At 43.3% G+C, this 25,246-nt stretch overlaps 1 protein-coding gene across 1 annotated transcript in view; it reads left to right on the forward strand.

Annotated features, from left to right (window-relative positions):
• Positions 1-2,613: 2,613 nt before the first annotated feature.
• RBM8A (RNA binding motif protein 8A) overlaps positions 2,614-25,246 on the forward strand; it is a 43,973-nt gene continuing 21,340 nt past the window's right edge. Inside the window, exons 1-3 of the mRNA XM_086947607.1 lie at positions 2,614-2,802; positions 7,158-7,217; positions 21,164-21,241. Coding sequence (XP_086803733.1) covers positions 2,736-2,802; positions 7,158-7,217; positions 21,164-21,241 — 205 coding nt within the window. The 5' untranslated portion in view covers positions 2,614-2,735. The remainder of the gene's footprint in view (positions 2,803-7,157; positions 7,218-21,163; positions 21,242-25,246) is intronic.

Consider the following 25,246-nt stretch of genomic DNA (forward strand, 5'->3'; position numbering starts at 1 on the left):
GATTCAGGAAGCGGCAGCCGGGGGGCTCAGCTCGAGTTGGGTGGTGTGCTGACTGCTGTCCCAGTGACATGGCATAATAAATGGCTGCTGCCTGCGCATATTTATTCCTGGGGCTTTGGACCGGACAGGAGGCAATTTCAACACTGACATCATCATGGCAGTGCAGGGGTCGAGGCCTCGGGCGTTGCGGGAAGCTGCAGTCAGTGCTGTGCTCACCGCCGCCACTGCACCGAACTTGACACTCAGAGTAGACAGAGTGACATTGGACTCTGTGGGCTGCAACGTCGCGACTACCAGCCTGACAGTCAGACGACAGAACAGACAAGTAAATACTTTGGTCAGCCTCAGGCAGCTGCTTTAACCTGAACATAATGCCAACTAAGAGGGTTATGTATTAATCTCAGGTACTCACAATATAGAAAACGATTATTCATCATGGATTTATAAAATGTAAATTATGATAGGATCCCTTTTTGAATATCCACAGAGCATTGTGTATTTACCTGTGTTACAGTGCTGTTTACTGAAAACCTTTTTATGTCTCAATTTTCATCGCAATTTCATGCCTCCTTTACTTTTGTGCCCAGGCTGAAAATCTATGCCCTGGAGACCACACAAGTTTGGATGCCACACAACGGAGATTTGGTCTGTAGCCACCTTCTTTGCATAAATGAATTTACCTAGAGTTAATTTCAGTTCCACCTTATCCTTTACCCCTAAATGTTGCGATCTGGTTAGTGATTTTACTCACTGCAAGAGCTCAGCTTGCTACTTGCCTGTGGACGTTGCTACCTTTGTTTCATCTAGAAAAGTACACCAAGGCACGTGGCATGATGTACAAACGTCCTCAATGTTCTGATAGTGGTTGTGCAATGTATGCTCAGCATCTTTATGTTACAGATTTGCATCAGTGACACACTTTTTGAGGGTTGACTATGAGTCTGGCTTGTATGTCCCGTTCTGCTTGATGTTTTTTGAAATATCTATTTGTTTCATTTTCCATTAACATGTGATAGGAATGATTTATACAAAAAATGTAAAAACAACAGGATAGTTACTGAAAGCCACAGTGACTCCATCCTTGTGCTTTATAAACATAAAGTCTCAGAGGCACCAGGCAGCTGCAGCCGATGCCTGCAGGTGTTCGTACTCTAAGGTGACACTGCAGGATGTTTTTAATATCAAATATCTAGATGGTCTTGGCCCCCAGTTACTTATTCGATATTTCTGCTGGAGTTCTTAGTGCACCAGGCAGAATGATTGGCCCACTGCAAATCACTTCAGTTTCATCCTAGACTATTGCTGGATGGATGAACTACCTATGACAACACCAGCTGTTGTCAAGGGGGGTGTGCTACAAATATCATTTCTAGACTGGATTACCTACAAATGAGTCATTCTGTCTGTATATTGTGTGTGTGATGTAAAGAGCTCTGACACCCTGCACTGGCATGAGAAGCACTATAAAACACATGAACAGTTTGTGAGAAAGGGATTAACTTCTATGTATTAATAAGTGTAACTCTGAGAATGATTTTTAACTAACATGATGTGTATAAGCTGTTTTTTATGTTGTATTTTATGTGGAATTCCTTGGAATTCCAAATCATAAATAAATGAACTTTGAGAAAGGGATTGAAAGATGTTAGAGTGCTTTACAAATTAAATAGATGATATAAGGCATATAAATAATACTACAAATGGTTTTGGTCCATTTACGATAGACTAAGAGCATTAAAGTAGAAATTACAGCAGTCACAAATATTGAGTAACAACAAAGACATAGGTTAATTGCATCAGTTTTAAGATCTTTTTAAAGTTTTTCATTGCTCAAGTGGGTGCGATTTCTGATATTTATATGCTTTTCTCATCTTTATTGCTTGATTTTGCTCGCGAGAAAGTGTCACTCATAGTGATTGAAATGTCACTCATAATTTCACTGAAATTATGAACATGTCACACATAAGCAATCTGAAAGCTTGGCAGCTATGGGAAGGATTATTACGTGGTTAATGTTATATGGACCGGCTGTTTAAAAACTTGAAAGTACAGAATAACCCCCGCCTTCCTGTCTTGACACAGAATTTTCAAGTAATTAATTGATAGCTGTGCTGCAAAACGTCCTTGGATTTTTTATTTTTTATATTGGCAACTATGAGGTATCAGAGCGCTTTACATAAGCACCAGTTGCGTTACAGATAGACATGTTCATTTTTTGTTAGGCTCGGGGAGATTAAGTGATTTGATGAAAATTCCAGGACGCTGAGCGTCCCTGTCGAGATTCGAACCCGGTTCATCAACTTCGAGGGCGACCTCGCTAGTTGTTAGGCCGCATCCTCTCTCTTTTATCCGTTCCCGACTGCCCTTTACTAATACTATTACAACAAGTGATCACGAAACATTTGTCGTCTACATGTTCAGCTTAATGAATGGGAGTATGATAAATGTTTAAATTGTAAGCAGCAGAATGGCCGAAATAAAACATGTTATAATGGAAGTTAGCGCTCTAGTCTTTTTTTTCCTTTTCATTGAGTCCTATTGAGCCTTTCTCTCATTGGTCCGGCCGCTATTTCGCCTCTGGTTCTCCTTCCTGTGTTGTCTACGTTCAGTGGTTTCCGGTTTTAGTCCTTCGTCGTTTTCACCTAGTTTGCTGCACCTTTCACGCTTGTTTCGGTCGGTTCTGATTTGATTCTGTTCTGTTGAGTTTCGGGCGGCTTATCGATATCGGCCCGAAGATGGCTGACGTACTAGACCTTCACGAGGCGAGTGGCGAGGACTTTGCCATGGACGAGGATGGTGACGGTAAGTGAGGAACACTAAGGAACTACGTAGTAATGTCCGGTATTAACTTAATAATGTTAGGTACGTCATTTGGTGTGCGTTTTGAATTTAACATTCTCTCATCACTCCTCGAGGAACACGTCGATCTCCGTTCATTCTCTTGGAGCGTGTCCTCCAGTCCCTCGCTTCGAAAGGGTGTATTTTCCCTCTCCTTTGCTGCTTCCTTTCCCACTGCATTTGTTTTTCTCCCCCATCACCATTGACCTATTCCTCGACTCGTAGACTGGCCATTCATCTGTAGGGGTGACTTCCTCCACTTACTTTTCTCACAGGGATTAGCTATATGCAATTAGGGGATGGTGGTTTAATCAATACGGACTATCAATTCCTTCCTCCTACTCGGTGACTATCTCCCTGCTCTGAGTATTGAAACGCCTCGCTTCACACTTACCTTTAAGGAATGGAAATCATTTAGATACTACGATCTCCGTAAAAATGTATCCTGACCCACTTTCATTAGGGAGATAAACTAAACTGACTGACATACCTCCACCCCACTTATAGGGTGGACCGACGCCGCCCCAACCACGCTGGTGTGTTTGCCTATGGGCCTGTTCCTCACTTTCTGTCCTCGTGGGAGTGACCAGAAGCACTCTAACCCCCTCCTCTCTTGTGGGTGACTTTGTGGCCATGCTCTCATATCCACATTTCCCTTTACTTTCTGGTTGATTTGCCTTTCACAGACCCATCCACAGTGCATACGCTGCTATACGTGCTCTTCCTTGCGTACTGATTTGCAGTCTGGAGTGAGGTGACCTGCTGCCTGATCCAGCGGAATCCGTATAAAATCTTATAGATCATGTAACCTAATCAACCGTGAACTAAATTACAATACAAATAACCAAAGAGTTCAGGCCCATAGGAACTATTTAACCGCTTACAAACTCGAGATCCTCCGATAGATCTTAATAGGAGCTAATAGGGACTTAGAGACTGATGCAATTTCCTCATGAGGACCTATAATGAAGAAAATACCTAACTAACATCGGTCTAACAATAGCATATCAAAAAACATTTGTCAATAAGGACAAACTCCTATTTATCAAGGTACTTTTATTGAATTTTCAAAATATGAATGGTCAATCCACCAAAACACATTAGAACTTCAGTATTATGGTTAATTCAAACCAACACAGGTAAAATAACAAAAATGCAATATAGATATACTACATTCTAAATCAAATACTGGCGTAAGGAGGGAGAGAAACAGAACACTATACATTGCATTTTCAGATTGCAATTCGAGATTTCATAGGAACCTAGATTTATTAACTAATGCACAGCGTGAAAATGTCTGAATAGACAACCCTTCAATCGGAAAGTTATGGCCTGTGCAACACAGTCAGCCGATGTGCAGAGATAATCAGGATTGTTCAGTTCAGGGGAATCAGGGGTTGGACTGACAGCGTGTCGCGTCCAGAAATGCAGGGAAAAATAGGTCAGCTGCAGCAGCAACAGCAATAGCAGTTCTCTCAAAAATAAAGAGTCTGTTGCTTTCTACAGATTAATTTACATTCACACGCTGCTTCTCTGTTTACTTGTACCAAGTTGATACAGTTATTTATAGAAAGAATACTCTAACCGTAGGAAGGCGGCACTAGCGATAGCCATTAAATAACTTGAAGCAAATACATTGGCTTTTCAGAAATAATGAAGGACCAAATACATTCTTTGAGTCCTACATTAGTCAAATAAATGAATACACTCGTCAGAGCTGCTTCGAACGCCTACACAGAAGAACCACAGAATCATCATATAAGAGTAAATACAACATTAATTAATTTGTATGAAGAAATAGTGAATGCATGGAAACAATATAAGAAGACATTATTTCAAACTCAACGTATAGGTATTTTGTCTAATTGCGTTTGTCTAAAAGCATAAGCAATCATTTTTTTCTAAAAGGATTTTCATGTCCTAGAACACAAACCAGAATCATTCTACTTTAAGCATTTCTCATTATCACAATTTTATAATACTCTTTGGCACATACTTTTACACTACGTTCTTTAGTACATTTTGTAAGTTTCTCTCATAATAAAAAATCATCTAATTTCTCCAGCTTGTGTCTCCGCTGCATTCTTTTTATTGCAGGTTTAAGAAACTGTATGTGTTTGGTGGCTTTTGCACATGTTGCATTGTCATTTTTCTAAACCTTTCAAACATTTTAGTTTATCACATGGTTAGTAAATATTTTATAAATATTAGTTCACACTGGATGAGCAGACTCAATTGAGCAAGATTATTCTCAAATAATCATGCTCCATCATGCAAGTGAAACCGATCCCATGTGGGTCCACCTGCCATATAAAAATGCCACCTACTTGGTGACCCTAGATCCATCCCACTCTCTTTTCCTCTGTTGGACGACTTGCTCTCAGCTATTCCTTTCCTAATGACTTACCTCAGACATCCCCTTCCTCTGCCGAGTGACTTGCCCTAGTCCCTTCCCTGCCTTGTGACTTGCCCTCAGCCATCCATTTCCCTTGGCTGGTGACCTTGTCGCAGCTATTGCCTTCCCCTGCTGGGTGGCTTGCCCTCATCCCTCTGCTTTCCCTGCCGGGTGACTTTCCCTCAGCTTTTCCTGCCGGGTGACTTTCCCTCAGCTTTTCCTGCCGGGTGACTTGCCCGCCATCCTCGGACCTTTTTATAAAACAATCCCTACTGAAATTCACCTGTCCAGTGGACAATGGCTGTGGTAAGATTAATGCTATTTTGTAGGGAGGCAAGTAAGACTGGGGGCGCTCAGTTTCTTAAATTGAGTTTTTAGCTGCCTTCTGAATTACAAGAGTTTTGCAGTAATCTGGGTGCCAGTGTGACTGCTCTTCCATATCCATGGCTCATATATTCATTCTACTTTTTGCCTTGGTTGCAAATTTACATTCAAAGTTTGGCGATATACTGGTATGATGTACCCTGGTGGCTAATTCCTGAAGATGATGTCCTGGAAGATGAGCCTATGTAAATTCTTGCATGTTCTGATTCAATTCAGTTAAATCAAAGTTCTGAGAAGTGCAGCAGCATGTACAATGCTGTTGAGGGGCAACTTATGTTGAGGATTGCGATTCTTCCATCTATTGGCAACAGAGCCAGGGTTTGTACTGATATTTGGAAATTTGTTTCTGAAGGAAAGGTTTTACTTGTATCATTAGGGAGAACCGATACCATGCTGTTTTGCTTTTCTAGACCATGTTCTCTTTGAAGATGAGCTCTGTGTTGGGGTGGATCCAAGTGATGTTGCTGTGTCTGACAGCTAATGAATGAAGCATTCTAGATCCCTAACAGTTAACCAAACTTGAGTCTGAGTTGATGAATAACAGGAACTAGATGGTGGTGGTGATGGGTTTTATGTATGTCCTTGACAACCATTTCTGCATTAGCTTGAGGAAGGATTTGAGTTATTGTCCTTTTGAGGAGATTATGGTGTAGAGCTGAATGTTGTCTGCAGATTGATCTCAATGTCTGTAATTAAGGCAAAGTATCGTTATTTGAGCGAGATGACTTATTGTCCATCATGTCCTCTTTCCTTGCTAAGCGACCTGGCATTCATCCTCTTTCCTTGCTAGGTGATCTGGCGTTCAACCCTTCCTCTTTTTTGCTGCTAAGTGACTAGCTGTATGATCCGTTCTCTACCCTACTGTGTGATATCCCATCTGTCCTTACCTTTTCCTGACAAGTGACCTGATTTTGCTGCACTCTTACCCTTTAGGGTAACCTTTGGTTAATGCTCAACTGCTAGATGACCTGCAGTCCCATCACCCTTCCTCTGCAAGTTGATCTGGCATCCAACACTTCCTCTTTACATGCCAAATAGCCCCCCGCCACAGTTCATCATTTTTTGCCAGCTGACCTTTCATTCTACAATCTCATGAGTTCGCTTCCCATCTCTCTTGTGGTGATCTTCCTGTAGCTGACCTCCCAACTGAGCATTTTTGGAGAACCTTCAAAGATACCATGACATTCTATTTACGTAGATCACTCTTGCAGTTCATGTAAAAAAAACTCCATTGAATATCCTATTACTTAATTGGTCAGTTTGTTTCCAAAATAACACAAAAACATATTTTAGAGGGAAAACTCATATCTTTGCCAATACTGGCTCAAAATGCTGCATTCCTTTGAAATAGCCAGAGCACTTCTCCTTGAATAGGTCTTTTGAAAATGTGTTTTTGTTGTTGTGTTGAGTTTCAAATACCCATGCTTCTGTTTCTGATTCAAGAGTGAAAGCTATTTAGGGAAGTATACTTTTTTTTCTATAATGCTGTGTTTATAGTTTATTAATGATGTTTATGAAAGAATTTTCTTACATTTTTCAGAAAGTATTCACAAGCTAAAGGAAAAAGCAAAGAAGAGGAAAGGAAGAGGCTTTGGTTCAGGTGAGATTTGGTCCTTTTTTTTCTTCTATATCACTTTGCACTCATCGATTTCTTCTGCCCAACACGTATACACATTCAGCCCATCTGATAAGGGCTTAACCTATATTTTTGGACCATTTTTGTTTCAATTTTATGAGGCACACTGTATAATTCCTATCCCCTTTAAGAAAACGTACCTTTTTGGGAAAAATTATAACCAGTGTCTAGTGCCCAACTCAGTGTATTCTGTTTTTTTTAGGAGCGGGGGGATGGGGGAGAGAAGTGTTATGAATGAGACAGAATTCTCTTATCTGCAAGGTATTTATTTGGTGCCCCATCCCAAACCCCAGAAGTATTGCACACAATTGTTAATATTTTACAATAAGCTCAGTGTCATGAACTGTTGTTCTTCACGTAAGAACTGCCATCATGATTAATCAGTGAATACAATTATTAGGTTGAAGTCTAAAACTTTACCATAGTTACCAATAGGTGGCTACAACAATTCTATATCTTGGGTTTCTACTCTTGTATGCTGTGCCATGCACATCTTACATCATACTTAATGCCATTAGTCCTGAATCAACCCACCGATTATTGTATGAATCGCCTATCAGCATCTATAAAGCAATTTGACTTTCTACCATAGTCTATCCCACACACTGGTACCTATAATACCTTTTTAACACCTGGTGATCTGTGGAGAGAGTAGAGGCCCCATGCTCATCTGTCCTCTCCTGTACTCTTTACACTATTAATGCCTTTGTTCTAGTTTCAGGAAGCACACAGAATCTGCTATTTGTTGTATCTTTTTTGGCTCCGTATTATGGATACTATGCAATGCCAAGTTCACCTCTAACTTATCTTGTTAAGTGCTGCAGAGTGTACACAATCCCTTTTCTGGCTTCCAATTGTTAGCATTAGCAACATTTATAGAAATGAACACATTTCATTTGATAAGTTTTGAGTTTTTTTTACCCCTTGTGTGCTTCTGTCAGCCAACGGCCGTCGCGCGCACTACCTTCATAGTGCTGCGCACATCCGTTGGCCGACGCGGTCGGCCCACTCAGCTAAACCGGCGGAAGTGAGACAGAAGTTCATTTTACCTGTAGAGATGAACATTCACAAACCTATTGGAAACAGCCAATCCATTTGAAACAGCACAATGTCCTCACTAAAGTATGTTAAACATCACTCACCAGGTCCCGTCCGAGTGTATGTGTGTGCGTGCGTGCATGTAAAGGTCACACAAACGAGTTAAGAACCTTAAAGCATACCTACAAACAACTCAAGTAGATGGTGCACCAGCAAATAACTCCCGGACCGAACCACTTTCAAAACCGCCCTCAACCAAATACCATCAATCCTGAAAAGGGTAAAAAGAAGAGCCCTGGCAGACTGCATCACAGCAAGCTCCAACCACTGCAAGGAACTGTTCAACACTGTCGGAGGGTTCTCCAGCCTATCAGCTACCGAAAACATCACCACCTCACGAGAACTCTCCAAATCCTATTCCCATCCTTTTTTTTTTTTTTTTTTGCCTTTCTGCTAGTTTCTGACCTAACTCTTTCTCACCTTTTATTTTGCCTCTTTCTGCGCGTTTTGTACCTCTATTCTGCCTTTTCTCACCTTTATTTTGCCTCTTTCTGATCCTTTCTGACCTGTTATGCCTCTCTGCTCGTTTCGGATCTCTATTTTGCCTCTTTGTATTTCAATCGCTTTCAAAACTCTTGGAAGGTAAGACGGATCTTGCTCCTAAGGTCTTGACCAAAAGTATTGTTGCGCGAATCCTGTGGGGAAAATTGGGGCTTTTTTATCATTATTAATGCTAATAATGACAATACCTATGAAAATGCTGTCCCAAATATGAAATATAGGAACAGTTCCCGATGAGCACAGTTTACATAACTCTTTGAACAACCTTCAAATGCCTCAAAGCTTGCCTGTGATTGCTTAGAATCTTTGAGGGGTGTCTGGTTTTCCATCACCACAATAAAAGTGGTACTGATTTATATGATGGTAGTGTTTTGAGCTTAGTTGTTGCTAATATTTGTCTTCTTCCTATGCATTTATTTCAAGTTAAGCTCAATTAAAAAGTAAACATCTTGGCTGGGTAAGTGTCTAAATTTTCGCTGTTAGTTTTCTACTAGGTATGGCAGTGATGATGAGATGCATGTATGTGGGAAAACAAATCATAGCTCTTTTGACTCTCAACACCTAGGTGCAGTTTAGTGCTTTCTGTCTTTTAGAGAAATAGGTACATAATGAACATCTGGGAATTCGTCTCGAGGAAAATGGTGGTGTGTGGGGTTGATTTGGCATGTCCCTGCCAGAGTGCATAGCCTTACATTAAACCCAGGCAGCATTTATGATCAACTCTTTTGCCCACACAGCTGTCCCAAAATTAACCTATTGTGAAAACATCATCCTCCTCCTAGGGCAGAGGTCTTCAAACTTTTTGATGCGGAGACCCCTCTGCAAAAAAATTTAGGCATAAGGACCCCCTCCTGACAATTTTTTAGAACAAGGTCCTCCTCATCATTGCCAACTATCGACAACCATAAATGCCCCCAATTCCCACAGCAAATAATTTTTACTTGGAGAAATAAATTAAACCATGTTTAGCAAACCAAAGGTACCTGAGCATGGGGGGCGTGGTCAAAGGTGTGTCTAAAAATAACGCGCCTCATTTATGAGGCAATTGCGCAGGGCAGCGCCGCAAGTCTTCTTGCTGTACTGCCCATCGCCATGGGTTCCGGAGTAGCATGCTACTCTCCAAAAAAAGCGCTTCAACACCCCATCAGGGATAATAAGCGCTATATAAATGCAAACCTTTTTTCCCTCTTCAATCCCTCTGCTATCCTTCTGAATCCAAATAACTGACCAACCTATCCACCACTCAAATTACTTTCATATTTCACTATACTAATTCAACACTAATCCTTCTTGGGTTCTGGAGTAGCGTGCTACTCACCAAAAACAGCGCTTCAACACCCCATATGGGGTAACAAGCGCTATAAAAATGCAAACCATTTTCCCTCTTCTACCCCTCCGCTATCCTTCTGAATCCAAATAATTGACTAACCTATCCACCACTCAAATTACTTCAGTATTTTACTTTACTAATTCAACACTAATCCCTCTTGGGTTCCAGAGTAGCGTGCTACTCGCCCAAAAAGCGCTTTGACACCTCACCAGGGGTAGTAAGCGCTATATAAATGCAAATACAATACAATATGAAAGGGATGGAATGCACCTTATTTATAAAATATGGTGCGTTCCTGTCCTTTCTCTCTGCGTTGGCGCACAAAGTGCTGCCTAGCGCAAACATAGGTAGGATTGTTTTTGTGCAGGAAGGGGCACCTTCCTGCTCAAAAACAATCCTGAGAGGGTGTTTCCTCTTTCTATGTGTGCTGCAAAATGCAGCACACATGAAAAGAGGAAAAAAAGAGGGGAAATGAAAAGCTTTCTCCTCATTAAGCCTTCTGTGGGGAGGCATAAGGATTTGACATTGCCCCAGGTTTACATGTTTTTCATATCTAGGGCAGCATAAAACCCCATGGGTGTTGCGTGTGAACACCCACCGCAAAACCTATGGAACGCCAAATTGACATACAGTAAGACAACGTAGCGACTTGTGATGCTTTTTCTTACTCCATATCTAAGCAATTATTAAAAAATAATGCGTCTTTTGACACCCTAGGCTGCCGTCAGCCTGAAGGCAGCAACCAAAGCTTATTTAAATTACATACAGGGTTGTTACAAATGCCACCTGTATGATCATGAATCATGGTTTGACTCAAGAGCGCACGGCTGCCATACACGCGGCTACGTGCTTTCATGTTGCCTCTGCCTATATTCGCAGAAATGAATGATGAGCGTTACAGCTGCCGGTGTTCAGTCGTGCCTCTGGGTTCCCTCTTCTCAAGAGACCAGTAGCATGGTTTCAAAACGAATACTCCTTGCGTTAAGTTACTTTAATCATTAATGTCAAGAAGGGGTACATGTCCAACTCGTGACCCCCAAGCAGCCCGTGTATTTCCATGCTGGCTGCTTTTCCTGCCCTTTGTTCATGTGAGGAAAAACTGCTGAATTTTACAAGTCAGAAATTTCAGTGGGCAAACTCGCTGTGGAAATAGGCCGCATTGCAGACAGGATTAGTTTCCCAGCCCCAGTCTGACCCTCAGCAAGGCCTGGCAGGAAGCATGTAATGACCCAGTCACTGTAATAACCTTTGCCTCTCAGCCTCCGTGAAAGTTTCTCATTCTTCCCTCTGAATGTTTCTCCATGTTAGTGACAAGAAGAGTAAGGCCTCTCAAATTAAATGAGTAAGTATAATAAAACCTTTAATAAAGTCTCTTGAATTGTATTGTAATTACATGGATAAATCGCTTACTACCTCGGACAAAACATCGCAGCTCAGACTGCAACAACCTGGGCATTGAAGAGGCTGTTAAAACACACGTGGGCGGCCCAGTCTGGGGTGATTTATTTCTGGGATGAGAAAAATACAGGAAACTAAAAGTGACACCAAGACTTTCAGTCTGAGAATATAAGGGCAAGCAGCAGGTGGAAAAGGAATACACAAGGGTAGAACAAAGTGTGAAAGAATCATAGGGAAAGAGAAGGAAAGCAGGACATAAAGGCAGAGAAAGGAGAGATAAAGAATGTCTGAAGAGGAAAGGCAGCAACAAGAGGTTGAGAAACGAAAAGGCTGAGGGGATAGAAGATGTTTTAGTGTTTTCATAAATGAAAGTTTCTCAACGCATTATTAACGGGCCATAAACCGATACAGCTGGGTTTGCAACAATGCAAGCTTCCTTTAATGCACAGAACAGGCACGCCTACTGCTGCTCTTTGGCTCTTTTTAGCATTTAAGATAGTGCATTCTGGGGCTTGTAGTTTGTCTTTTTTTACACTATGATGAATATAATCACACAACTCATTGTAAGCAAGAACTTTGTATTATTTCTCACTTAACCAATTATAGTACTGGAAGTACTCCCCCCCCCCCCCCCCCCCCCCCCCACAGTAAAAAAAAGTGTCATGATGGGGAGCCACGGCCAACTTCCAATTAGGTCAAGGGAGCCACAGGTCGAAAACGTTTGGGAACCACTGCCATAAAGGTTAGTTTCACTTAACTGTGACTGAGTCACTCAGTCAGAGTTTCAATCAGTGAAACAGGCTTGCTCACTGTATATTCTCCTCCTTTGGAGCTCAGTTGCCCCATAGCATTGCACCTTGGAATAATTATTAACTGAATATTCAAAATCTTAAAATTTGATTTGTCTGATTGTGTACAACCTTTGTTACTCACTCCATGCTAACACAGTCCTATCCAGTTCTTTAGAGTGTGCCCCTGATCCCAAATATTTGCACACTTTAATAAACATTTAAGCATTATTCAAAACGAGGGTTATCGGGGGGGGGGCAGTTTCAACCTTCTTCAATCTAAGATTTCACATGCTTCCAAGCCTTTTCTAAGATGACCTAGTTCTGTTGTATCCTTGAAGGGCTCAAAGTCCTTAGGCTCAGCATTATACTTACTACTTCAGACTGCCTAAACCTTAGACTGTTTCTTGATGCCCACTATTCTAAACAAAACCGGATTTGTGATTAAGGATAGGAATTCACTGTATTAGAAAAGATATTTCCCAGATGAATATTTGATAAAGCCCTATTACCTGATGCAGAATTGTCAGATTCACAAAGCGGATCTTAAAAAAAAAATTGGATGTGTTCTAGGATGCACTTGAAACAACTTTATAGGAAGAATAGTAATTTCAAACCAAAGCCAAATATTTAGAGCTACAAAACAACATCAATTTTGAATGAGAAATTGAGCGAAAAAGGTGATTCTAATATACATAATTTGTTAGCCTCACAAATAATCACCCTTCTTTGAGGCATCAAGATAAAAATTGTTTTATTCCCTCTTGGTAATTATACACTAATACCCGTGTTGTGATTGAAGCAATTTAATATTTTTCTACCCCTGCAACCATTATATCGCCGTTTGCAGAGAATGATTTAACTTCATGAACTGGGAATTTTTGTTGGAGGTATTATAAGTAATTCTAAGCCAGCTAACAAATGTGATGTCCACTTTTTATGACCAAGCACCTGCATTTTTGCTTCTAAATAATCCAGTTAATAATTTGGGGATCTCTCTTGGCACGAGGCAGGTCTGCCCCATGTCTCCTATTCTCTTCACACTATTTATTAAACCCTTAGCAATTGCTTGGAGAAGAAATGCTTACTTACACCAGTTTTCCAGGGGCTAGTAGGCTCAAGCTTTTTGCAGACTATTTGGGATTATTTTTATTTGCAGATAAATATAAAGACCCAATCTTACACAATTGACAAACTTTTACCTAATTAACTGCTGTGGGCCGGTACAAAGCAAACATTGCTAAAACAGACATTACATTTTTTATAAAGAAAATGCAAAGCATCCCTTTTTTCTTACATCACAACTTCAGTTATGCATCACGAAGATATTGAGGTGTATGGATTTCAGAAAACTGGACAACTTTATGGTCTTAGTTATGCTCCACTTAAAGTTGCAGAGTATATTGGAGTTATGGAACTGTCTTGATTGTTGGTAGTGTACACTTAATAATAACTATTGTACCATTTTTGTCTACTTTACGGTGGATAACATGAGATTTTTTATTATATAAAAGGGGACCATTTTAATTAGTTCTTTTTATGTTTTGATGGCCAAACTTCATCCTCAGACAAGTTTAAAGATATTGGGTCTTCTAGGAATAAGATTGGGTTGCCTCTTTCAGACTTCGGTGATTACTGTGTGGCATTTTATTTAGTACAGGTGACGGACCTTCGAATCAGAGTCCTTTTGATAATTATTTCTTTGACCAAATGTAAGGAAAACAATGTACTTGCTTAGCTTATCAAAAGCAACTACCTCGTAATCTAAAGCTAGTCTATCTGTCTTTGAAGTCTCTCATAATTTGTCTGTCTCATACGTCAGACAGCAGCATATTCCACATGTCCACACAGTTCCCCATCGGCAATACCCTCGTAAATTTAAGCTCTTCGAGATAAAAAGAAGTGACACATGTGAAATAGGGGATTGGTAAGTCGTGTGAGACTTGTGACATGGGAATAGGTCGCTCAAAATTAGTTAAATAAAGATTGGTTTCCATATTCATGTAATAAACTTCGTAATGTAGTTCTCTGCATGATTAAACGCAATAAACGACAAAAACACATTTTTTTTTGTTCTAAAACAAATCAAGATTAAATGAAAGGATTAAATTAATCTTCAGATAAATTCTAATGTATTGACCTAAGCTTGTGACTGCAACTTGTGAGCGTTGAGTCAGAGCAAATTGAAAAATGCATTTATTTACCCAGTGTATGGTTTAGAACCTTCCACATATGTACATAAATGGAACCAGCCTATTTCAGACCAGTGCCCTAGGTTCCTGAGCCCATGGAACATGGGTCCATAGTATATGAACCTGTCCGTGCTTCAGGAATACTGATGACCGGTTGTTTTATATAATTAACTCTTTAGGTGAACACCTGAATCGAAATTTGCCTAGCTTATGTAACGGTAAGTTTCAATTCTATTAAGGACACGGAGGCGAGGATTATGCTTTTCTCTCTTCGCTATTTATTATAACAGAAAAAACACAGCAGCCTCAGAAAAGCATACAATGAAAAAATGCTTCTATCACGACAAAGGTAAAGCATTATCCATAAAACAATCCAAGAAAAAGTCTCTGGGACTAACTCCCATCGTCCCAATATAGTCAGTCTCCACGGAGTCCTTCCACCATGTCTACCATCCATAGATAAGCGACCCCTTCTCCGTGATCTTCCTCTTTCTTCGCACGAATTACGCACTCAGTTCATTGGTCTGATTTGGAACCATCATTGCCTAATAGAAAAACAAAACAGTGTAAGCGATGCAATGCAGAGAAAAAGCGTGCTTACAACTGAAAACACCATAACATGACCAAAGTCAAACAGGAGGGATAAACCGTCAAAACAGGTTACTTAGTCATACGGGCGGGATGTAGTTCAAAGACGTCCTGGGTGGGATAATCCTCGCCTCCGTGTCCTTAATAGAATTGAAACTTACCGTTACATAAGCTAGGCAAGTTTTGATTCTATGGCAGGACCGGAGGCTCAGATTATGCTAGTTCAAAGCTTACTTACCACCAAATGAGCAATATCCACCACAGGCTTAAAATAAAACCTCTTAAAGGTGGAATCGGAGGACCAGTCAGCGGCCCGCAGTAAATCCTCTAGACGGGCTCTTGCAGAAAAGCCTTATAGGCCATGGCCCCCCTGGCAGAGTGAGCACCGAAGAGTTTAGTATGAATGCTTGCTTCTTTCATGACCCAGCGCACCCACCTAGCAATGGTGGGGGAAGAGACTGTATAGTGTGGTTTTCGCAATGCAATCACCAGCTGTCTCTCGCCCGGAGGGCGAATGTCCCAAGTCACATCCTCATAAGCTTTCAGACACTGAACAACACACAACTTCGGGACGTCTACAAAAGCCGGGTACGAAATGGTCCTAGAAGCTGACTTTGTACGGCGACCAATCGTGAAAGTGACTCCATCCGGCGAAAATACGCGTGCTGAAACATCCAAAGTACGCACGTCTGACACTCTGCGACAGGACACTAAGCATAACAGCATTGCCAATTTCGCAGAGAGTTCCTTGAAAGACAGGTACCTGTTAGGTTGCCAAGAAAGAAAAAGGTTCAACACCACATTGACATCCCAAAGGACAGAGTATCGAGGCTCCGGGGGCAGAGACAAACAGATGCCCTGCAGAAGCCGGCATATAAAAGGATGAACCCCAATAGGGGAACCATCGACTGGATGGTGGGCTGCCGAGATAGCCGACCGCACAGCATTGATTGTGCGGTATACAAACCCCTTAGTGGCTAGTTCCGCCAAGAAATTCAGCACGGGAACGACTCCCGCGACCAAGGGATCCAAACTCCGTCGAAGACACCAACAAACCCACTTAGACCAAGCGGATTTGTAGTGCTTCGCCGTACTGACCTCCCAGGCCTTGGACAAAAGTCCCTCAGCTGATCTCGAAAGGCCTGGGAGCGACCAGCGTCCCCTGAAAGCCTCCATGCCATGAGGCGGAGGGAACCCTGAACGATGAGATGATGCGGTTCCCGATCCGGATTGAGAAGCAGGTGTGGAAACTGGGGGAGTAGGATTGGAGAATCCCAGGAAAGTTCCAGAAGAACTGGAAACCAGACTTGGGACCCCCAGAACGGCGTCACTAGGACCAGCTCCACCACCTGTCGGCGCACCTGAGCTGCCGTCCGCATCACCCTCGAAAAAGGGTGAAACGCAAAGGGCCTCTCCAGGCTCCAGTCCTGGAGGAAAGCGTCCGTGGCCTCTGCCAGCGGATCCGGTCTCCAACTGAAGAACCTCGGAAGCTGATGGTCCAAACGGGACGCAAACAGGTTCACCGAGAGAGGACCCCACAGCTCGCTGAGCCAGTGGAAAACCTGAACATCCAACATCCATAGACTGGAATCCCGAAGCTATCTGGAGTGCCAGTCCGCAACTTGGTTGGCCTGGCCCGGAAGGTACTCCGCCGTCACAGAAACGTGACGGTCCAGACAGTAATCCCAGAACTGTTTCGCCTGATCTGCCAGTGCTCCGGACTTCGAACCCCCTAGGTGGTTCACATATCGAACTGCTGACACGTTGTCCATCTTCAAAAACACACACGACTTCACTGAGTCTCCGGTCCAGCAGCGTACTGCGAAAGAACCCGCTAGAAGTTCTAGACAGTTGATATGCAACTTCTGTTCTTCTAAAGACCAGGTGCCGCCTGTAGAAAAATCCCCACAGCGCGCGCCCCATCCGACCCTGCTGGCGTCGGATTCGATAACTAGGTCCGGGGTATATCCGAAAATTGTCCGGCCGTTCCAGGCCTCTATGTGGGTCAGCCACCACGACATCTCTTCCCTCACCTCCTCCGAGAGGGGGACCATCTGGTCGTAAGACATGCCTCTGCGCAGATGGTAAGCCTTGAGACGCTGGAGGGCCCTGTAATGGAGAGGGCCAGGGAAGATGGCTTGGATCGAAGAGGAAAGAAGTCCCACCACTCTGGCAACTTGCCGCAACGAAGTGTGGGATTTTGCTATTGTCTGCCGCAAGACATGTTTGATCTTGGACATCTTCCTCGACGGAAGACTGAGGGAAGCGTCGATAGAATCTACGACAAAACCCAACAATTCTACCTTCTGAGAAGGCACGAGAACGGACTTTGAACCGTTGATGATAAATCCGAGTTCTTGCAAGAGGTCTACCGTCTGCCGCAGCTGGGCCAGCAAACTGTGTGGACATTGCGCCATTAGCAAAATGTCGCCCAGATAGACGATGAGGCGTCTCCCCTGCCCCCGCAGGAATTCCACCACAGGGTGTAACACTTTCGTGAAACACTACGGGCCGAGGATAGCCCGAACGGAAGGCGGCAAACTCGAACACCTGTTCCCTCCAGAGGAATTGCAGGAAGCGACGGTGTGGGGGATAGATTGGAACCACCAAATACGCATCCTTGAGGTCCAACCGCACCAACCAATCGCGTGGGAGGAGTACATCTCGGAGAAGATGGATCCCCTCCATCTTGAAATGACGGTAAATCAACCATCCGTTGAATTCCTTGAGGTTGATTACCGGCCGGCAGCCTCCGCCGGGTTTGTCTACCAAGAAAAGATTGCTGATGAACGCTGAAGGGTGCCGAGTTGACTGACAAACGGCCCCTTTGCGGAGAAGCTCCGCGACCTCTTCGTCTATCAACTGAGCATCTGCCACTGAAAAGGTTATAGGGCGTGGGGCACCCACCTGATAGGGCTGGCCGTAAAAATCGATGTGAAACCCGCGGATGGTCTGCAACACCCACGCATCCGCTGTAAGGTTCTCCCACGCCCCCTGAAGGCCGCTAAACGGCCGCCAATCCGAACCTGCTCCGCAGGTAGAACACTCACCGTTGTTGTTGTTGGTGCCGGAGTTCTTCTTGAAGCCTCGACCTCCGAAGCGTTTCCCTCTTGTAGGGTAGAAGGAGTTGAAATTGGCCGAGGTGTTGTACTGCCCTCGCCCAGAGCCTTGCACTCTGTTGCCGGCATTCTGCCCGTCACGGCCGGTCACGTGGCCCCTACCGCCACCGGCCCCTTGGGAGAAACGCTGCGTGAAGACGCGCTTAATACTAGTCTGGGCTTTATCCAAGGAGATGAAGGTTGAGACAAACTTGCCCAACTCTTTGATTAATGGTTCTCCAAAGAGACCGCCCCCGCAGAGGCTAGGTCTCCTAGCTTTGGATCAAGCTTGATCAGGAAAGACCTCCGGCGTTCCGTCGAAAGGGCGCAGTTGGCGTTGCCTAAGAATATAATCACCCTCTGTGCCCAATTCGAGAGGACGTCGGGAGAAATGGCGGCCCCAGTGACCTTAGCTTCCTCCGCCATGTCAAGGATTTTCGTAATGAGCCCAACTGCGTCCAGCAGCTTGTCCTGACACGACCGCCAGGACCGGTCGATTCCTTTCCGCGGGTCCTTCATAAATTTAGCTAGAAAGGTCGCCATTTTAGGGTCTAAATCTGGCGTCATGGCCACCTTGCCCTCCAAGGTTGGCCTAGGGCATTCCCCACGAAGGCACCCCCTCGCCTCCTTCTCCAGAGGCTTGCGCAACCGACTGGACACGAACTTCGTCACCTTGTCGCCCGGGGCCCAGGCCGCGGAACGCGGATGAATAATCTCATCCGGATCCAGCATACCCGAGGTGTCCCGCGGCAACTCGGCGGACGAACTCGAAGGTCGCCAAGAGAGCATCGATTCTTCATCTCCGTCCGAATCTGGGGAATCTCCCAGGGAAGGGTCAGTTTCCAGAGCCACCACCGAAGCGGGGGTTGACGGCCGGTCAGGCGGGGCCTCGGTCGCCTTTGCCAGAAAAGCGCCACACAGACGTTCAAATGCTCCCATGTCCACCCCCTGGGCGCCCTGCGACAACCCCTCCCTGCATGGCTTCTTAGGAGCGGGGGGCCTTCCCCTGATGGACCGGGGGGGGGGGAATGGAAGTCCTCCCTGCGCCTAGGCTAACTTGGCACATTCCTCAACAATGCGCGCCGGGAGACGCTCCTCCATGGAAGCCACCACCTCCGTTACGCAGCGGTAAATGGAGCTATCCACAGCTTGATAAAATTCCTCATCCTGCAAGTAGGACTGCGAGTCGTCGTCGTAGTACTCGCCCTCCATGCTACCACACCAGTATCAAGCTGCGCACACAACCCAGCGAACGTGGGTGTTATAACAATGTGGGCAGACCGGAGGACTGCAATAAAGTTTAACGCCAGGGACTGGCAGGAATAGGGAGCACTCACCCCCGCAGCGCGCAGACCCACCTCAAGGGACCAGGTCAGCCACCTCTTAGCGCGCTACCACACCGTTATCAAGGCACGAGTGCAAGACTTGCCACAAAGCGTCGGACGCGGTCAAGCCGCAGTACAGACCCCAACGGGGCGTTCAATAAAAGAGGTCAATGGGGGCTACAGACCCGGGGAAACTGGGCGTCATGAGGCAGCTCGAGGGCACGGCTCCGCGGCAGTTGGTCTCCTCAGCGCGGCTCCTCGGCGAGGAAGAACTGCGCCGGAGACCAACGATACGCAGCAGCGCCCTCTAGCGATTGGCAGCTCACCTTAAGAAACACACAGGAATAAAGTCGCGAAGGAAGCGAAACGGCGCTTCCGCAACCACTTGGGCTCCGCAGCTCCCAACAACATACAATATAACACATTCTTCCCCCGCCAGCTGTCATACAATCCGGGGAAAAAGGAAAAACACTTATCTGGCTGCGTGAGCAGCGAAGAAAGAGGAAGATCACGGAGAAGGGGTCGCTTATCTATGGATGGTAGACATGGTGGAAGGACTCCGCGGAGACCGACTATATTGGGACGATGGGAGTTGTAGTCCCTGAGACTTTTTCTTGGATTGTTTTATGGATAATGCTTTACCTTTGTTGTGATATAAGCATTTTTTCATTGTAAGCTTTTCTGAGGCTGCTGTGTTTTTTCTGTTATAATAAATAGCGAAGAGAGAAAAGCATAATCTGAGCCTCCGGTCCTGCCATAGAATCCAAATGCACTTTCAGGATTATTGGGAATTTCAATGCATCTAGGAATGTCACACTTTGCAAACTGTAGGTGGTGGTTCATTTCCATGTATATTCCTGATTCATAATTTCTATCCAGTGGAAAGCGAAACACAACCCCATAACTACACAGGCACACACACACACTTTCAATAGTGGGTTAAAACATAAAAAAAGTGTGAGCTTTGATTAAAACCACAAAAAAATTAACTTTAAACGAATAAATGTGTCTCGTATGTCTGGAAAAAATGAATCGTTGCTTGACATTTATTCACCAGCTCAGGACTCTTCATACTCCTAAGTTCTCTGTTGTTGCCAATGTAGTTATATTTTAGCAATCAAGACTCCCTGAAATTTTATGTTAAGTGTGTATTTACATTTTAATGAGATTGATTTTATCCTTTGTTTTAATCTATCAGTTCTGATGCAATAATTATATATTTCCAAGTCACTGGAAAACAATGACAAAATCCTATTTAAAGCCCCCAAGCTGAACAATTTAGAAGCTTGTTTTTGCATGTGGGTCAACAATACCCCTTAAAAATGCTTCAATTGTAATCTACATTAGTGTTATGTGCTATATTGGATGTCTGCAAGTTTAATTCCTTTACTAGGTCAATGTGCTAATGTGCAGTTGCGCTGCTTATTTTGTAGATGCACACCTAACAGTATGTTTTATACAAAGTAGTAGTCTACCAAGAGTAAAGCTGAGATTGTAGCATTTCCAGAAAATCTTTTTCCTAGTAGGTACAGTACATTAAATGGCATACAATATACACATACTATAACAGAAATGTTTTTTGTCTTGTTCAGAGGAAGGCTCAAGGGCAAGAGTGCGTGAAGATTATGATACTGTAGAACAAGATGGAGATGAACCTGGTCCACAAAGATGTAAGTAGCCAACCACGACTGTCAAAAATGTTTGTTGCATTCAGCTGCAAAATGACCCACCCTGCATTATAATGATGAATCAATAATGTGACCATCTGAAAGGGTGAATGTAAACGTACATACAATACAAATCAATTTAAACAAAAGTTATTGACTGTTCAATTCCAGTGGCAATATTCTCTTCTGGGTTTAGTCGATCATTTTTTATCGAAACCAAGCGGCTGTGAATTTAATAATTTGCACTTGAAAGCAAGTGATCGAAAAACTTAAGTGCAATTGTTTTTCATAAGTGTTTTAATAATACCTCTGGTGAAGTTATTACATGTTGTGGTAGTTAAAGCAAAACAATTACTTGAATGATGGGTCCTTAGAACATCCTGTCCACAATTCGAACTCTGCAAAAGGGCTTATTTCATTGCTGGCCTGTCCGGAATAACTTGTAATGTAAATCAGACAACAGCGAATACTAGGTAAAAAATGATAGGTTATGGTTAATGTGTTTGTGACCTTTGTTTGAAATTAAAATTAAGTTTGGTTTGTTTGGGTTCAGAAATAACACTCCTATTCCATAAATGACTGAAGCCAAATCTTCTTCTGGGTTATGGTAGAAATAAGCATTTTCTCATTGTGTTCAAAGAAACATAAGTAAACACTGAAATTAGTTGCCTGCATTGAAGACAAACGAACTGTAGCTGTGATTTTTATAAATCTTACAAATGATTCACGGTTTTCCTGTTTTATTTTTGTGTAGTGCATTCTATAGGATTTATAATGCAGCACTGGCCACCAGGTTGTCTTTATGGTCGAACATCATCAAAAGTTTGGCTTGCTCTGAAGTGCGGATGGTTACTTGAAGAAAGTGATTACTGTGGGGATATAACATGTTTTCATTTCAATTAATTTAAAAGCTTGTCACATCTGCTGGGTCTGCAGCATTGACTAGTTCCTCTACCCACAACCACTTGAGATGAATTCTAGCAGATGTGTTCAGAAACCTGGGCCCCTGCTCACTGTGTTGGCACCCCTCTCTCGCTCACCACTTGTGTGGCATTCCCTCTAATTTTTAATTGAGATTAAAAAAAAAAATATATATATATATATATATATATATATATATATATATATATATATATATATATATATATATAACCAAACTTGTCTTTCAAGTAGGGAACACTGACACCTTGCTGCTGGTTCAAAAGGTGCTTTTATTTTAATATTGAAAGCTGTACAGGTCCAAATAAACCCAACGCGTTTTCTCCTAACGCGTTTCTCCTCCAAGAGAGGCTTGATCACGGGTAAAAGCTCTGCCTCCTCCTTGCCTCGTGGTTTTACACTGCAGCTTGGTTTTCTTGCAGAGTGCAATTACAGGCAGGTGTGTCCTTTATTTTCTCTGCAGCATGTGAAAACTTTATTGTTCACTTTACCAACATGCTGCCAAATGTCTCACAATAGGGACTGTCTGTGACTGCAAATTCATTTTGAAACTGTCTTTTTAAATGCTTTCATATGCAGCACCCTCATTACCACAGCCAGCAAGTGAAAAAACAACATCTTGCTCCCTTACCAGCATTCCTTTTCGATTTTCTTTTGGCAAATCTCTGAGTTTAATCTTGCAGGATGCTTGGTGAGCTGGGCTCATGGATAATTAATGCCACAAACGTTGCCCCGGTGAATGAGCCACAGACTCTGCAGGGCGGGTCAGTGCAACGGTTCCAGGGCTCCCTCGTAGAAAATGTTCACAAAACCAAATTTGTCTTTCAAGTAGGGAACACTGACACCTTGCTGCTGGTTCAAAAGGTGCTTTTATTTTAATATTGAAAGCTGTACAGGTCCAAATAAACCCAACGCGTTTCTCCTCCAAGAGAGGCTTGATCACGGGTAAAAGCTCTGCCTCCTCCTTGCCTCGTGGTTTTACACTGCAGCTTGGTTTTCTTGCAGAGTGCAATTCCAGGCAGGTGTGTCCTTTATTTTCTCTGCAGCATGTGAAAACTTTATTGTTCACTTTACCAACATGCTGCCAAATGTCTTGACCCGCCCTGACCCGCCCTGCAGAGTCTGTGGCTCATTCACCGGGGCAACGTTTGTGGCATTAATTATCCATGAGCCCAGCTCACCAAGCATCCTGCAAGATTAAACACGGAGATTTGCCAAAAGAAAATCGAAAAGGAATGCTGGTAAGGGAGCAAGATGTCGTTTTTTCACTTGCTGGCTGTGGTAATGAGGGTGCTGCATATGAAAGCATTTAAAAAGACAGTTTCAAAATGAATTTGCAGTCACAGACAGTCCCTATTGTGAGACATTTGGCAGCATGTTGGTAAAGTGAACAATAAAGTTTTCACATGCTGCAGAGAAAATAAAGGACACACCTGCCTGTAATTGCACTCTGCAAGAAAACCAAGCTGCAGTGTAAAACCACGAGGCAAGGAGGAGGCAGAGCTTTTACCCGTGATCAAGCCTCTCTTGGAGGAGAAACGCGTTGGGTTTATTTGGACCTGTACAGCTTTCAATATTAAAATAAAAGCACCTTTTGTACCAGCAGCAAGGTGTCAGTGTTCCCTACTTGAAAGACAAGTTTGGTTTTGTGAACATTTTCTACGAGGGAGCCCTGGAACCGTTGCACTGACCCGCCCTGCAGAGTCTGTGGCTCATTCACCGGGGCAACGTTTGTGATATATATATATATATATATATATATATATATATATATATATATCTATCTCTATATCTCTATCCTGCTCCTCGGTCTGCCACACAAAGAAGGGAACACTCGAACAGCTGCCAAAGGTATGACCCTTAACCTTTTATTCATTGGTACAGATTGCACTTGCACGCAGACAGGATAGCAGTACATTCGTCATACCTGACGCGTTTCAATTAATTCTTTCTCAGAGGCTTAGCGACGGAGGTTACGTGCACACTCCCCCGCGCTGATTTATTGAGCCATATCGTGCTCACTGCGTTATGGGAGTGGAAGTCCTTATTTCCCTTTGATGGACGCACTTTCAGGGCTAGGTTTGGGTTTTGGGGTAGAGGGGTATTTTTAGGGTTTAGGGATAGGTTTGGGTTTTGGGCTACAGGGTATATGTATAGGGTTAAGATGGGTTAGTGTTTAAGGGTGTTGGGGTATTTTAAGGAGTACGGGTGGGTTATGATTATGGGGTGCAGGGGTTTTTAAAGGGAGAATGTACAGAACCTGGAACGAAAAAACAATGAAATTTTGGGCACAACGCTCGCTTTTTTTTCCCGTAATCCCGCACACGCCCACGCCCCCAGCGCACGCCCACAGCACACGATATGAGACATGACATGAAGGGCGGAAGGTACCACACGCCCCCAGCGTTTTTCACACCCCCAGCATGCGCCCACAGCACAATGCAGACACGCCCACAAGGGACTACTTTGCTGGCATGGTTCTTTTACCTTTTAAATGTATATGGTGGGCGTCTGCATAGCCTATGTCCTTCTGCTGCAACTGCCCTTTCCAACGCTGTATTGAGTGTTGTGATTGGTGCTGTGGTTCCTGAGATTACCCGCCTCAAAGGTTTGGGCTCTCTCTTTATTATATTAGTATGGATAATATATATATTATTCTAAGCTATCAAAAAAAATCCATCTGCCATCTTGAATGCTTTTGTCACAGGGAGAGACCTATCAAGTTAGATGCTATTCTTTTTTTCTGTCAAAGAAATCTCACTTGTGGCGGTACTTACCCATGCTAACCTTTCTGTCTCGTCTCCAAACACATGTTCAGCCTACATTGTAAAAAAAACCTCAACATTGACAGTGGACATATCAGTAGTTTTCAATCTTTCACTGAACTATGGAAAGGTCCTGGATGGCACTGACCACGATATAACTGTTGTTATATGTGAAGTCATAAGCATTGCATTACGGGGGTGTAAGCTATAGTTAGCTCAGCTAACTAGAACTGCTGAATTTCACTGACTTTGTTCGAGTGAAATGTAAGCCTAGCTGTACCGTTCATGTAACCTTAGTTTTTTT

The sequence above is a fragment of the Lissotriton vulgaris genome, chromosome 12 (assembly GCF_964263255.1).
Source record: "Lissotriton vulgaris chromosome 12, aLisVul1.2, whole genome shotgun sequence".
NCBI classification, from domain to species: Eukaryota; Metazoa; Chordata; class Amphibia; order Caudata; family Salamandridae; genus Lissotriton; species Lissotriton vulgaris.